At 47.6% G+C, this 16,491-nt stretch overlaps 1 protein-coding gene across 1 annotated transcript in view; it reads left to right on the forward strand.

Annotated features, from left to right (window-relative positions):
* The window catches only part of LOC128153935 (gamma-aminobutyric acid receptor subunit gamma-4), a 43,886-nt gene extending 27,939 nt beyond the window's left edge, over window positions 1-15,947 (forward strand). The window contains exons 5-10 of the mRNA XM_052813909.1: window positions 166-248; window positions 1,692-1,829; window positions 3,390-3,542; window positions 8,344-8,546; window positions 9,664-14,779; window positions 14,875-15,947. Coding sequence (XP_052669869.1) covers window positions 166-248; window positions 1,692-1,829; window positions 3,390-3,542; window positions 8,344-8,546; window positions 9,664-9,957 — 871 coding nt within the window. The 3' untranslated portion in view covers window positions 9,958-14,779; window positions 14,875-15,947. The remainder of the gene's footprint in view (window positions 1-165; window positions 249-1,691; window positions 1,830-3,389; window positions 3,543-8,343; window positions 8,547-9,663; window positions 14,780-14,874) is intronic.
* Window positions 15,948-16,491: the final 544 nt, after the last annotated feature.

Genomic DNA, 16,491 nt, shown 5'->3' on the forward strand with positions numbered 1-16,491 from the left:
TTGCTGCTGTTTTGAAATGTTCCTGCAAACAGACTGATCTTCAACAAATTAGTGTTTCTCTCTCAAGGAAGCGAGAATCTCTCTGTCACATTGTGGTGTTGGAATCAAACCACCTTCACCAACACAATATCTCAGTCTCTCTCTCTCTCTCTCTTTCTCTCTCAGGCTGACAATCGAGGCTGAATGTCTGCTCCAGCTGCAGAATTTCCCAATGGACACTCACTCCTGCCCTTTGGTTTTTTCCAGTTGTGAGTATATATATTTTTTAATAGTTTTAGAAGGCAAGTAGAGAAACCTCAGTAGAATAAAACTCTTCTGGGAAGACCATCCTCCCTTTTAGCTACATTTTTCACCTAATCTCTGTGACTGTCTTCCTGGGCCATTACTTGTCATGCCCTGAAGCATCCTCCCAGTTCTGGGCTAGAAGAGGTCTTCAGGGACAGATTCACAGCACCTCTGAGTTTCTCCTTAATTTGGGTGGATGGTTGGAGGTGATTATTTCACTGACCTTCTGGTCACTCTAGACAGAGTATATCCCTTCAGCTGGCAGACAAATGGCACCTGTCCTGCCTTGCATCTTCCCCCTTCTCCTGCTCTCTGAGGGGACAGCTTGGCTTTCCAGACCTCAGCCCAGAGACAGGCCCACTTTCTGCACCCAAGGTGATGGCAAAGGAGGGGTACTCAGACCTCCCCTCTCAGTCCCCACGTGTCCATTCTCATCAGCAGAGAGGGCTGCTGATGTTGGCACATCTCCACTGGTAATTTTGCAGGGAGCCTTTCTACACCAAGAGATCCCTGTCCTCATGCGTTGGTTGGAAATCTGATTTAGTCGTCTTAGCTCGGGTTCACCTCTCCTGCTTCCCCTGCCACTGAAGAGATGCAGCACACGTGGCTCTGAGGTGCTTCAGAGGGAGGCAGCATGCTGAGGAGATACCATCCCCTCATCTCCCACCATCCCTCATTCTTTGCTAATTAATGGTACATGCCATACATGCTTGATAATTAGAAACACACTTTTCATTTGCTGCCAAGCTCTTGCTCCTTTCCTCCTCTGAGGAACTCTCTCGTAGGTGTTGAGGTCCCTGCTTCACAGTAGGCTTCTTTCTTTGTCAAGAAAGCCAGAGCCAGGAGAAGCCATGCTCCAGCCTGCAGGAGCCAGATCTCCTTCTCCATGGAGAATGCACCCTTTCTTTTCCATACTCAGGATCAGCTCCCAGGGTGAGAGGTACAGAGATAGTCAGAGCAGCCACAGCCAGGCTACCTCCCATGTTCACAGCTTTTTATTCCTGGTGTAGTCATGCCTGGGAAGGGAAGGTAGTCATGAGGAGTAGTGAGGGCCCCATGCTGCCCCAGGGAGCTAAAACCCTTAAAGATTTCAGGCTGGGGGAGTCCTCTTACACCAGTCCAAGCCTCATTCCCACCAGTGCAGTCCTTAGAAAAGCTCCGTTTCTAGCATTGGATTTCCCATCCCTAGGATTTGAAGTGGCCCACAAGGGGAGATGCTGTCCCTACTCCCATTGCATGTGGGGATGCCTAAGGGAACCTAAACAGGGCATGAGAAATACCTGCCTGAAAGCTTCATGTTTACAAAACAGCTAGAGTGAGATGCCAGTGCTTTTGCAGTCAGGGTGGTGAATGAGGTGGAGGCACATGATGTACCATTTCATTGATGTCCTTGACCCTTTTCCCAGATGGCTACCCACGCGAGGAGATTGTCTATCGCTGGAGGCGCTACTCCATTGAGGTCTCTGACCAGCGCACCTGGAGGCTGTACCAGTTTGACTTCACAGGGCTGAGGAACACCTCAGAAGTTCTCAGGACTGGGGCAGGTGAGGCAAAGGGAGACAGCCCACAGACACATCAGTGTGTTGGAGACCTCGCGGGAGGCAAAGGAGTCATCGGACAGCTCCACAATGGTGGGGAAGGAAGGTCACAACAGCACAGTTAGAGAAATGTAAGAATGAAGGGATGGACCTTTGCTAGAGGGAGCAGAAGTGATAGAGATTAAGAGTGAGGGGAAGACGAAGCAGGGGTAGGCCAGAACCACTGACATCTGTGAACTGTGGGGTGACAATGCTGATGTGAATGAAGCTATCCCTAACTGAAGGGTCAAGAGGGAGAGGAGATGGAGCTCAGATCCCCTCTTGCTGCAGTATGTGCATACTATGTCATTCCTGGATGATGCTTATAATTGGAACAGGGGTGGGGAAATCAGAACTTGCAGATCTCAATCTTTCCTTCTGTAAAGTTGTGTGGGGCTGACGAACACCTGAATTATGCTTTAAGAGACAGGAACAAGGCTGCATGTGTGAAGAAACTAAGGAATGGAGGCCCTTCAGCTCCTCCTCCTCATAATAGCTCACATCCCCTTTCCTTCCCACAGACAACTGAGGAAAGCCTCTTTGGATTCCTGCAGGTGGGGTGAGCTCATATTTTTAAGCCCTCTGAAGCAGCAAGTTCACATATTGCTTCTCCCACTCTGCAGAAAGCTGCTGTTGCCAACACCAGCAGCCAGCCTCTAACTGGGGTAGAAAGGCAGGACAAACCGGGACAAGAATTGGTGCAGTGAAAGTGTCTTGAATGCACTAGTGGCTGTCTGACATTTGTAATTCTCTTTTTTGGTAATTGCTTGCAAGCTCCATCTTAACCCTAGAGCTGTCAGGTGGCTTTCTTCCAACACTCACTAGGATCCTCTGAAAAAGCGGAAGAACCTCAACTGTAAGTTGCCAAATGAGCAATTAGGATGTACAGCACCACATTCCTTTTCCAGGGGCAGAACCAGAGTCTCAATGAAAGTGATTGAAGGACACCTCCTTTGTCACAGTTCAGGTAGTTAGTTAGCAAGCCAGGCCATGTAGCCTGTTACAGCTAAATAGCTTCTATAGAAAAGAAACCCTTGCAGCAATCAGCTGAAGATGAAAACTCTATAGTTTCTTCTCTGAAACTTTTCCAGACAGTGTGCTTTTCAGTGTGCTTGGACACACAGCTGGGCCAGTACAAATGCAGCCTGGTGGCCACATAGCCAGCCAGGCAGGTAGCCAGCTGGGCAACCACAAAGTCAGCTCTTAAATTAGTCACAAAGACATTAAGTCAGACAGCTATAGCACCAGCCAGGTAGCCACAGAGTCCACTAGCCACAAAACCAGCAAGCCAGCTACAATGCCAGTGAGCCACCAAACCTACTCAGCCAGCCACACAGCTGTCCATAAAGCTAACAATCTGGGCAGCCACAAAGCCAGACACAAAGCCAGCCACAAAACCAGCCAGCCAGGCACTTAAAACAACAAGAAAACCTCATCAGAAACACTCCAAATTCTGAAACTTTGCTGATTTTTGTGTTTCAGGAAGCCACATGTTATGATTCCAATGTCTCCGTTGCTTTTTCCTAGGGGAGTACATGGTGATGACAGTTTCTTTTGACCTAAGCAGACGTATGGGTTATTTTGCCATTCAGACCTACATTCCCTGCATCCTGACTGTTGTTCTTTCCTGGGTTTCCTTCTGGATCAAGAGAGACTCTACACCAGCCAGGACATCTCTGGGTAAGAGACAGGTTGTTGCATGTCTGATGCTTGTCAAAATCTGCAAGGCTAGCAGACTGGCAGTGTTGGAGTACAAAATCTCCTAAAGCACTTTGCCATCTTTTGGCATTATTCAGTTTTCTGGAGGATAGTCCGCTCCTCCATCTTTCTGTTTGTAACACTACCCTCAAGCTCAACCGAATCTCCAGCTGTGCTGGCTTGGACTACTGGATTATTTCAGGATAGCACAACACTCTCATATCTTGATCTGAGACCTGAACACAGCCTTTTCCAAGTTGACAACGTGGTATTCTCATGTGCTGAAAGGGAAAAGGGTGAGCTGTGGCATTGCAATTCTGGCCAAAGGGCTCCTGTCACAAGCATGTATTCTGCATTTCCTCATGACTTTTCAAGGGCTCAGTGTAGGACCAGTGACAAGAAGGTTGTAGGGTAACAAGCAAAGTTGCTCGGCTGTATCCATAGAGTCCCAAGCTCTGGCAGGACATGGAAGCCCTGTAGGTACAGCCTTTCTCTGTCAGTCACACCACAGTGGGAGTCCAGGACATGGCAACAGCTCTGCCTATTGTTTAGATTTTCTCAGCAACTTGCAGTGGCTCTTTGAGGCAGGAAAAAGCTTATGTTGCTTGAATCCTGCTCTGATAGGCGCTAGACAGGTCTTTACAAATCTTTAATACACTTTAGCTGTATCTGCATTTTGCAGCAAGCTCTGCTTCCTGGCACTGTCCTTCCCATCAGCCTTGCTGACTTTCCCTTTAATTGGTGGTAGCATTCCCAGCCCTCCCTGCAGGCCTCTGTGTGGAGGAAGAGGAGAGGCAAGGGGCCATGAGCATCAGGCAGGGCTAGTCAGAGCCCATCCATTCTGACCATCTCTCCCCACCTCCCTATCAAAATCAATTTCTTTGGTGCCCATGGAGAGAGCAGGAGGAGGAGTGGGGTGTCATTTCCAATGGAGGTGAGGGTACGCCATAGTCTGTGGCTGGGAAAGGAATGAACAGCAAGAGGCAAAATGTTCTGCAAGGCTGACACCACTATAGTGGCTGGCTCAAAAAACAAAGGCAAGTTTCCCCAGGAGGGGGGCCCCTCTCTGTGGGAAGGGACCTCAGCACATCAAGAGCAATGTATTCTCTCCACAGTCCCTGTTGTACTTAATACAAATGATTCCCAGTGCATTTTAAGCCTGCCAGCCTACATTAGGGAGATGTAAACCAGACCAGTTCCATTGGCATTTCAAATATATGGGAAGTCATATCACATCTGCTAAAGCAAATACAGCAGGAAAATATGAAAATCTCTTGCCATGCTCCCACCCAGAGCCGTTGGGGTGACCCCAGGAAAGGGTGGCAGGTGGATTTAGATGAATTCTAGAGAAGGAAGAACAGGTGGATTTCCATCTTCTTCTCCACATCCTAAAAAGCAGTCGATGAGATCACGATACCAACTCTTGCAGCTGATCCTTTGTCGGCTCCTGATACTTCATCTCTGGAAACAGGTCTGTGAGCATTACTGCTGCTGCAAAAACAATTCCAAGCCCCATTCAAGTCAAAAGAGATTCCTTATCATCTCCTACCCACTTGCCCTCTACGCCAAGAAATGGATAGATTGTGAAGAGCTGTCTCTGAAGAATAGCCATGAGCAGGTTGAAAGCTTATGGGTAAGAATTAGAGACCAAGGCAACAAACGGAATCTTGTGGTTGGTGTTTACTACAGGCTGCCCGATCAAGGGGAGCCTATTGATACAGCCTTCTTACTCCAGCTACAGGAGGCATCACGCTCACAGGCTCTCGTCCTGCTGGGGGACTTCAGCCACGCCAACATCTGCTGGAAAAGTAGCACAGTGAGCTGCAGGCAATCCAGGAGATTCATGGAGTGCATTGAGGATAACTCAATGTAATATACAAGCCAGGTAATATACAATCCTACCAGAGGGGACATGATACTGGACCTGATGGTCACCAACACAAGTCAGCTGATCGGTGACATCAAGACTGAAGGCAGCCTGGGCTGCAGTGATCATGCACTGGTGGAGTTCGCAGTCCTGAGGGATATGGGTCAGGCAAAGAGTAAAGTCAGGAACTTAAATTTTAGGAAAGCAAACTTCCAGCTGTTCAGGGAGTTAGCCAATAGGACCCCCTGGGAAACTGCCCTCAGGGACAAGGGAGCAGAACAGAGCTGGCAGATCTTTAAGGATGCTTTCCACAGAGTGCAAGAGCTCTCAATCCCCAGGTGTAAGAAATCAGGAAAGGAAGGCAAGAGACTGGCATGGATGAGTCGAGACCTGCTGGTCAAACTAAAGGGCAAGAAAGAAATGTACAGGCAGTGGAAGCAGGGACAGGTATCCTGGGAGGAGTATAGGGACACTGCCTGGTCGTGTAGGGATGGCGTCAGGAAGGCCAAGGCGCAGCTCGAGCTGAACTTGGCAAGGGACGCAAAGAATAGTAAGAAGGGCTTCTACAGGTATGTCAGCCAGAAAAAGGTCAAAGAAGGTGTACCGCCCTGATGAACACAACTGGCAAACTGGTAACAATGGATGAGGAGAAGGCTGAGGTACTCAACAACTTTTTTGCCTCAGTCTTCACTGGCAACCTCTCTTCCCACACCTCTTCAGTGGATGGACTGCAAGACAGGAACTGGGGGAGCAAAGTCCCTCTCACTGTAAGAGAAGATCAGATTTGTGACCACCTGAGGAACCTGAACATACATAAGTCTATAGAACCTGACAAGATGCATCCCAGAGTTCTGAGGGAACTGGCTGATGTAGTTGCCAAGCCACTCTCCATGATATTTGAAAAGTCATGGCAGTCAGGTGAAGACCTCGGTGACTGGAAAAAGGGAAACACTGCACCCATTGTTAAAAAGGGTAGAAAGGAGGACCCTGAGAACTACCAACCTGCCAGCCACACCTCTGTGCCTGGGAAGATCATGGAACAGATCCTCCTAGAAGCTATGTTAAGGCACATGGAGGACAGGGAGTTGATTCAACACAACTAGCATGGCTTCACCAAGGGCAAGTCTTGCCTGACCAGCCTAGTGGCCTTCTATGATGGAGTGACTACATCAGTGGATAAGGGAAGATCTATGGATGTCATCTATCTGGACTTCTGTAAGGCCTTCGACACAGTCCCCCACAACATCCTTCTCCCTAAATTGGAGAGAGATGGATTTGATGGGTGGACTGTTCGGTGGATAAGGAATTGGCTGGGTGGTCACATCCAGAGAGTAGTGGTCAATGGCTCAACGTCCAGATGGAGATCAGTGATGAGTGGTGTCCCTCAGGAGTCCGTATTGGGACCAGTACTGTTTAGTATCTTCATCAATGACAGACAGTGGGATTGAGCACACCCTCAGCAAATTTGCAGATGACACCAAGCTGAGTGGTGCAGTTGACACGCCTGAGGGACAGGATGCCATCCAGAGGGACCTGGACAAGCTTGAGAAGTGAGTCCATGTGAACCTCATGAGGTTCAATGAGGCCAAGTGCAAGGTCCTGCACGTGGGTCGGGGCAACCCCCAGTATCAATACAGGCTGGGGGATGAAGAGATTGAGAGCAGCCCTGTGGAGAAGGACTTGGGGGTACTGGTGGATGAAAAGCTGGACATGAGCCGGCAATGTGCGCTCACAGCCCAGAAGGCCAACCATATCCTGGGCTGCATAAAAAGAAATGTGGCCAGCAGGTCGAGGGAGGTGATTGTGCCCCTCTACTCCACTCTGGTGAGACCCCACCTGGAGTACTGCGTCCAGATCTGGAGTCCTCGGTACAAGAAAGACATGGACCTGCTTGAGTGGGTCCAGAGGAGGGCCACAAAAATGATCAGAGGGATGGAACACCTCTCCTATGAAGACAGGCTGAGAGAGTTGGTGGTGTTCAGCCTGAAGAAGAGAAGGCTCTGGGGAGACCTTATTGCAGCCTTTCAATACTTAAAGGGGACTTATAAGAAAGATGGAGACAAACTTTTTAATAGGGCCTATAGCAGTAGGACAAGGAGTAATGGTTTTAAACTAAAAGAGGGTAGATTCAGACTAGATATAAGGAAGAAATTTTTTACAATGAGGGTGGTAAAACACTGGAACAGGTTGCCCAGAGAGGTGGTAGATGCCCCATCCCTGGAAACATTCAAAGTCAGGTTGGACGCGGCTCTGAGCAACCTGATCTAGTTGAAGATGTCCCTGCTCATTGCAGGTGGGTTGGACTAGATGACCTTTAAAGGTCCCTTCCAACCCAAACTATTCTATGATTCTATGATGAGCTTTGCATTGGGCTGAATTAATCCTGGGAGCAAATGCTCAAAGACAAAGGCAGAAAAAGAACAGAGGCCTTTGCCTTCCAGCTCTGGTTCACATCAGACAGAAGTAGCAGTCCTGTGTCATCTAAGGCATTGCCATGTATATTGCTGACTCAGCCAGACATCACTGACTGAATCCCGACTCACCCATTGCCTGCCCAAAGCCATCCATCCAGTGTTATTGCCTCTTAGCATGTCCTTCCTTTGGACTCTCTTGCCATCATCCAAGCAGTTGTTCCTGTGTACAGCCTTAAGCAGAGTCTGAGTTCCCCACTCCTTTACCAGTTCACATTGATGGCCTGTGTGACACCTGGGTTTTGAACAGCTCTTTTTCCATAGAGCATTGTCAGAGGGCACCTCAAGACCAGTGTCTCTCTGAGCAGAGCAAAAATGGGACCAGACAACCAGATGAATTTCTCTCCCACATGAGAGGGGAAATGTGGATTTTCTTGGGTCTAGATGCATGCAGAAGACACAAGTGCTCCTCTTCATTACTTAAACCAGCTCTTTTCTCTCTTAGGTATCACGACTGTGCTAACAATGACCACCCTGAGTACGATCTCCCGCAAGCACCTTCCCCGTGTTTCCTATATCACAGCCATGGACCTCTTTGTCTCTGTGTGCTTCATCTTCGTCTTTGCAGCTCTCATGGAGTACGCTACACTCAACTACCTGGTGGGAAACAAGAAACCACTCGAGCAAAACAACAGGAAAGCCAGACTGGTAGGTCAAAGGAGCCAGCAGAGGTGGATGCTGTTAGAACCTCAAGCTAGTTAGAAATATCTCTCCTGAGCCTGCATTGGAAACTGCTGATGTGGTTTACTGCCTGACCCATACTGTGTTCATAACATCCTCAAACCACTCTGTGTGCTGGGTCTGAGCACCTGAAAGGTGAGACACAACCAGAAAAAGCAGATGAGGCTCCCCTAAAACAAGGAGGTCCCTGTCAGAGCCAGGCACCCTGTGCTCTCTTCAGAATTGCTGGAGAGCTTATCAGTACAGTTTAGGATGACTCACATGACCAAATGTAAATGTCCACTTTAAGACAGGGTGATCCATACCCAGGTTCTTCCACCTGTACGGGTTTGATCTCTGTGGGTTACAGAGGTATCTTATGTCACAGAGATGCAGAAACCTACCTTCTTTTGTGGTCTGTCCATCAGGAGACCTCCTGAGTGTGGGGATAGTGAACCCAGAGTGGTCATCATCCTCTTGAGATCTGCCCAAGCTCATGGCAGGTACTTCTGACATTGGCTGAAACAGGCCTCTGAATTGGGACAGAACTGAAACCAAAAAAGACAGATCTCTTCTGTTCCAGCCTCATTTCCCAGTACAGGTGGAGAGAGCTCTTCCATGAGGCTGATGATATGCCTCTTCTCCTGCACCAAGAGGTTATGGGTCACACACAGCCTTTCTCCAGCTTTTCTCCAGTAACTGACAGCAACCAGAAGACACATCTGGACTGTGTGCTGTGTATTCAGAGACAGCTTAGGTCAGGGGAATGAGGGAAGAGGCTAGCACAGCTGAAACCAAACAGGTCCTGTTTCTGCACTGACTATTAGTGGCAGAGATAGGGAATCAAAGCAAATCTTTGCTGACTAAGGCTATGCCCTAGGGTGCCAGGGAGGAAACTCACAGTCATGCAGGAAGATGCCAGTCCCTACAGTATGCCAAGGTGGTAATTTACAACCAGGTGCAGAGATGGGGAATGATCAGTCATCCCTCTCCATTGAACTGCACCTATGCTATGATCTATTGCCAATTGGATGGGTTTGGGTGTCTAGAACATGTTTTCTTGCCTTTTCGTTCCCTTTAATCCACTTTCCCCTCCTCATTATAGCCACCTGCCGGTGCACAGGTGATGCCATCCTTCACCACCATCAACATCAACAACATCATGCACTGGCCCCCAGAGATAGAGGAGGATGAGGATGAAGACCCTGGCTCCCCCTGCCTGGAAGGAAAGGAATGCGAGAGGTTCTTCTGCTGCATTGAAGACTGTCAGACAGGAATGTGGCGGGAGGGGAGGGTCCGCATTCACATCTCTCGCCTGGACTCCTACTCTCGAGTTTTCTTCCCCACTGCCTTCCTGCTCTTCAACATTGTCTACTGGATTGCCTATCTCTATCTCTAGCTGTTCTTTGTCCTCAGCTGGAAAGGACTGGAGACCAGCAAGATGGGCTTCTCAAGGAGCATAGAGAACAGCATCTCTTCAGTTGTAGTCGATTGTCAGCCTGAACAATTCAACCTGGTGATTCCCTCTTCCTGCTCTCTCATCTCTTCTGAGAAGAACCAGACAGCTTTTTTTTAGCCTTCTAAAGTATCTTTTTAGAGAATTTATCCTTCCCAAACAACCTCCTCTCCAGCACCACCAGCATTTTATTCCTTGTAAGATTGTCCAAAAACATCCTATTCCCATCTCAAACATTAGGGATTTTGTCAAAAACAAAAACCTTAATGGGTTTCATTTTTCCATCCAATCCTACTCCAAAATTCCATGGGAAGTGATGGCAAATGGAGTTTTCTGCACAGTTATTAAGACTGCAAAGAAAATAAAGGAGATCTTACAACTTCTGCACCACTTCCACCAGAACAGACTTTGTGGAGTGCTAGAGGCTTGGAAAGGTCCGAAGGAAAGAAGTGTGAAAGAGGGCAGCAGTACAGCTTTTCCACAGTAGCTGGGCTTGGCTAAAATGTTTTGAATCTGCCCAGAAAGCTGACAGTGGCACTGACAAGGATGGAGTAGCTGCAAGCCTCCACCAGCTCCCCGTAGAATATCTGTGGAGCCTTCCTCATGGATCACTCCACTTGTTGTACCAAGTGGCACCCAAGGCATCCACCCACTGAGGCATTGCTGATTCTCATCAGATGGTGGTAAAAAGCACTTCACAAGTTTGAAGGGCCCATCTGCCTTACTGGAGCAGACTCTTCAGGGCTCACAGTGACATTCTGCTTTGTGATCAGGACTTTGAGCAGGCTACGCAGCTTATGCTGGGCATAGCCAAAAGAGAGAGAAAGTCCTTATGCTACAAAGATCAGAAGCAGTCTCATAGGCCTGTTGTGAGGTAGCTTTCATTGGCCTGTCTCACATGAGCTGGGCCCTATTATACCATGCATCATAGCAGGGCAGTGCTCTCCTTCACAACACCACTTGTTGAAACCATCAGATCTGTGCTTGGTAGTAGGTGCTAACCTGAGAAAGGGGGTACTAGAAAAGGGAACACGATCAGCCACCAGTGCTGCACCTACCAGTGGTGGGGAGAGAGCATTCCTGCAGCTCAGATGTGTTTCCTTACTTCTTTTTTTTCATAATTACATAAAAAAACAGACTTCACTAAAACTGTATGGCTCTTCCTAGTTGCCGCCAATACTTGGCCCTTTTCTTCCCAAAATCAGGAAATGGAGCGAGTTGTCCTTTGTAGATTTCAGGAAGGTCAGACATAGTGAGATGGTTCCTTATCGTCCATCTTAAAGGGATAGAGAAATGCATAATGCAGTCTCGACTGGGAAGAAACTGCATAATGTAGAAGAGGAAACTCAGGCCCAAGGTCCATAATGTGTAAATCAGCTGCCTCCCCATTTATAACAACTGCTGATGTGGCCCACAGCATGATTGTGAAAAGCAATGTACCATTAATAGTTACTTACTCTGTAAATTACAAACAAAAAAAATTCTTTTTAAAAACAGCATGTTTTAGAAACAATTAGTACTTAAAAGGCTTGTCACAAGAAGAAAGGTGGCGTGGCTGCAGAGAAAAAGTTAGGAACGGCTGGCTCACAGGACAGCTAACGGGCAGGAGGTTTTACATATTCTTAGAGAGCAATTTGATCTGGTTTAAAGATGGATTTTGACACTGTTAAATCTGATCTGAATAATGAAGTGTCATGTTTAATTCATTCAGCCTTACCTTGGTTCCAGAGGAACAGCTAGAGCGCCTAATTAAGTATACAATAGTACAACACTCAGCTAAGTATAACCTAATGGGGTCAGACCAGCATAGCTCTGGAAGGGGAAATTGTGCCTGTCTAACCTGTTACAGTTCTTCTTTTAAAATACCAAGTAAGAGATAAAGGTTACCCAGAAGCATAATTTGCTTTGCTACTCCGACAGCTTTTGAAAGGATGGAAAGAAATTATGGCGGGTGGTTCTAACTGAGGAAATTGATTTAGCAAAAGAATTATTAAGGAGGTTCTAATTAGAGGAAATTAACTGAGGAGAGGGGAAAAAAGAATTGTTAAGGAGGCTCTAATTAGAGGAAATTAATGTTTTAGAGAGAAAGACACAGAGAGGGAGAAGCCTAAGAAAAGAATCAAAACAACTTCCAGACAAGGAGAGCTGCTGGGTGACAGTGCCAACTCCCAGCCAAGCAGGTTGATGTTCTGCTCCTGATAGCAAAGCACTATTAGATGTAGCAACAGAAAAACCTCCTGTGACTCAACCATACACCGACAGGGAGCTGGATTAAACAGGGTCCTGTGATCTCTGTGGGGAGCCAAAAGGAAAGAGCATCCTAGATTAAAACTGGCTCACGCGACAGACTGAATGAAGCATGTCTTCACATGTCAGAAGGCAGCTGCTAGCATGTGCGTGGGAGAGGCCACCCTGGTGGGCAAACCAGGGCCCATGCCAAATATGCTCATTAACAGTACAGTGGCATAAAAGGTGTGCAGGCAATGTAGGCTGCAGTGAACACAGGCAGCAAAATGTGGAAGGGGAGCATCTGAGAAAGGGATGGTGGAAGGGAAAATTTAACATCCATGTGCAAAGGAGTCCAAACATCTGCAATTTACTGTAGCTGTGAAGCACTTGGGAGCCTTGATGGACACAGATGATCATCATGGGCACCGGAGTACAGACTTCAGCCCTGAGAGCAGCAGGTTGTTGAAATTAGACCTTTTACAGATCAGCCAGGAGAGAAGCAGGGTGTACAAGAGCCCTAAGAGGATGACAGGGACTTGGGCAAAGTAGAATTGAAAGCTTATAAGATTTCACCAAAAAAAGATAAAGCCAACACACACCTAGGTAATTTAACCAGTGATGGAGGATTTGACAGAGGAAAATAGCCTAGCGTGGGCTGGAGCACAAGAAAGCTGATTACTAAGGCTGGGGAAGGAGGAGGGAGGGGGCTTTTTGGCTTAGGGAAATCTGTGCCCATCATAAATAGCTCAATAAATAAAGGCATGCACAAATTCAATCATGTTTTTAAGTTTCTACAGTATCTATCTCAAAAAAGAAAAGCTAAGAAAAGCCAGAAAGAAAAATCCGCCATTTTTTGGAATTACTTTGCAAAGCTCCAGTTTCCTGAAAAAAAGTTTCCCTGCTATATCAGCAAGGAATCCAGGGCACAGAGACATCCAGTAGCCGTGTGTGGCCCTGCTCAGCAAGACAGTGGGAGCCAAGCCCCACTGGTCCCCTCCTAGACTGGCATAAACCACCTGCCTTTCCCTGCATGCTGTAGTTTCTGCCATCACGCTGGGATGGCTTATGGTACCACAGTGTCTTTCAGCCTGGCACAGCTGTTGCCTTTTCACCAGCATCTGACTAGCTCACTCCAGGGGACACAGCCCGGGAACACGGGGCTGAGCCATGCTGTGCTGGGCAGGAGGGATGGAGACACCTGGGCAACTGCAAGACACCTGGGTGGCTGTGCTGCCTCCTCCCCTCCAGTAGGTTTCGACTTTCTTCCCCAACTAGAAACTTGGTGGAGGAGCTGCGTCTTGCCACCGTCACAGCTGAGTTGGTGCTGGACTTCCCTCACCTCCTCCCTACCCTTCCCAGGTATGAGCGCGTCACATTCCCAGCCCCAGTGCCTACAGAGGACCTCTGTCAGACAGCTACTACATGACAAGTTTCCTTGCTGGTGGCCCGAGAGTGCTTGATGCTGGCTATCATGGCTGATTCTGTAGCAGAAGAACACACATCCCAAGTTAGTGAACTTTGCTGTGAATGTGGTCAGTTCCACCTCTTGCTGGACAATCATCTCTACAACTTCCAGGATGAAGTGGACAATGAACTTATCTGCCATATCTGCCTGTAGGCTCTTCTCCGACCTATGGACACCCCCTGTGGACATATGCACTGTTTCAAATGCCTTGAAAACTTCATGCAGGAGTATAACTTTTGTCCTGTGGATCGGAAAAAGCTCTCTTTCCAGCAGTGCCACAAGTCCAGCCTTCTAGTACGAAACCTGTTGGATAAGCTGATTGTCTTCTGTCCTTTCAAGGCAGTGTCAGCAGACAATGCAGTGGTGAGAACTAGAAGCTCATCTGTAGGACAGGTGTCCTGGTTTCAAGAAATACAAATCTGAACTACAGTGGAAAAAGAATCCAATTTCCAAAGGGAAGGAACATCCCCCTACCAAGGTGGAGACAAACACACACAAGGATCCAGAAGTACCAAATGGAGTATCATCACTTTGTGGCAGAAAGCTCTGCAGCTGCTGTGGTATCACTAGGGACTGCAGAGCCTGGACTGCTTAATCCAGCTTTTGAGGAGACTGAAGAAGACCTTCCTCAGAGAGTTAAGTTAGTCTTATGGCTGAAAAGAACAAAATTGAAATTCACCAAGAAGACCTGAAGGAAGAGTTGAGGATGAGGATAGCCGGGGAGTAACGACACCTCACTAGGAAACATTGTTCAGGAAGTCTTGCAGGATTCTGTCATTGCTCCAGATGGAAGAATAGCACCTGGGGACCATATTCTTGAGGTGAATGGTGTCAATATCAGCAGTGTGACTCACTGCCAAGCTGGCTCCTTTCTGCACCACCCAGGGTTCAGTATTAGGGCCAGTTCTATTTAATATCTTTATCAACAATCTGGATGGGGGATCAAGTGCACCCTCAGTAAGTTTGCAGACAATACCAAGTTGGGCAGGAGTGTTGATCTGCTGGAGGGTAGGAAGGCTCTACAGAGGGATCTGGACAGGCTGGATCAATGGGTGAGGCCAAACGTATGAGGTTCAACAAGGCTAAGTGCAAAGTCCTGCACTTGGGTCACAACAACCCCATGCAGTGGGACAGGCTGGATCAATGGGTGAGGCCAAACGTATGAGGTTCAACAAGGCTAAGTGCAAAGTCCTGCACTTGAGTCACAACAACCCCATGCAGTGCTACAGGCTGGGGAAGAGTGGCTGGAAAGCTGCCTGGCAGAAAAGGACCGGGGGTGTTGGTCAACAGCCGGCTGAATATGAGCCAGCAGTGTGCCCAGGTGGCCAAGAAGCCATACAAGCCTGGCTTGTATCAGAAATAGTGTGGCCTGCAGGAGCAGGGAAGTGACTGTCCCCCTGTACTTGGCACTGATGAGACCACACCTCAAATACTGTGTTCAGTTTTGGGCCCCTCACTACAAGACATTGAAGTGCTGGAGTGTGTCCAAAGAAGGGCAACGAAGCTGGTGAAGGGTCTAGAGAACAAAAGTCCTATGAGGAGCGGCTGAGGGAACTGGGGTCGTTTAGCCTGGAGAAAAGGAGGCTCAGGGGAAACCTTATCACTCTCTACAACTACCTGAAAGGAGGTTGTAGTGAGGTGGGTACTGGTCTCTTCTCCCAAGTAACAAGTGATAGGACAAGAGGAAACAGCCTCAAATTGCACCAGGGGAGGTTTAGATTGGACATTAGGAAAAATTTCTTCACTGAAAGTGTTATCAAGCACTGGAACAGGGAAGTGGTTGAGTCACCATCCCTGGAGGTATTTAAAAGACATGTAGACAAGGCACTTACTTAGGGACATGGTTTAGTGGTGGATTTGGCAGTGTCAGGTTTACAGTTGGACTCGATGATATTAAGGGTCTTTTCCAACCTAAATGATTTTATGATTCTAATATCTAGCTAATGATGGGGACTGGAAACAGTGATCTCAGCATTTAAGTTTTACGGCTTTTGTTTGGAAGGTAAAAGGAAGTCAGGAAAAAGGTTGATTTCTCATTTCTCTGTCTCCAATTCCTATCCTTCCCCTCCAAATTATGCTGTGTAAGGGACCATTTTTAGACTGTATGCTCTTCAGGGCAGGCACTCTCTTACTGTGTGTTTGTACAGCAACTAGCACACTAGGGCTTGTTCCTTAACTGAGATTTCTGGATGCTACTTATTATAAATAATAAACAACAGTATGGACTACCTGTCTTCAACACCACTGTCTATCTACATCTTGTAAGAAGGCTAAAAATTGTCCCCTGTTCCCCCTCTGACAGGGTTACTGGAGCTGGTTAATATTTTTATTTCCCCAGAGAAAAATATTTTGTTGGAAAGTGGGGAAAAATGTTGGTCTGATATTTTTGGGGTGGGTGGGTGATTTTTCTGATTTTTTTTTTAAAGAAAGAAGTTGCTTTAAATCAACACTGCTCAGAAGCATGTTTAAATGGTCTCTACCATTTAAAATCATTGTTTCTAATGCAAGAGAAACCCTTGCTTGGTCCTTTCAGTCTGTTGCCATTGTAAAGAAAATACCAATATCTCCCCAAGTGTTTTTTGGGGGGAGGGGGGTGGCATTAATATTTGGTGGACTTTATTTTGGCCTTTCTGCTCCCCATCATAATGCTGGTGACTTTTGGGGTGATCATAATCAAAAGGACAACCCCAGCTCTGAAGAAGGCCTCCCCGCAGAGCCACCCAGCCTCCTGTCCCCAAACTTGCACGGAGGAGCGAAGGCCAGCAGTGCCCGCGTGGCTGCCA

Source organism: Harpia harpyja, chromosome 18, assembly GCF_026419915.1.
Source record: "Harpia harpyja isolate bHarHar1 chromosome 18, bHarHar1 primary haplotype, whole genome shotgun sequence".
Lineage (NCBI taxonomy): Eukaryota > Metazoa > Chordata > Aves > Accipitriformes > Accipitridae > Harpia > Harpia harpyja.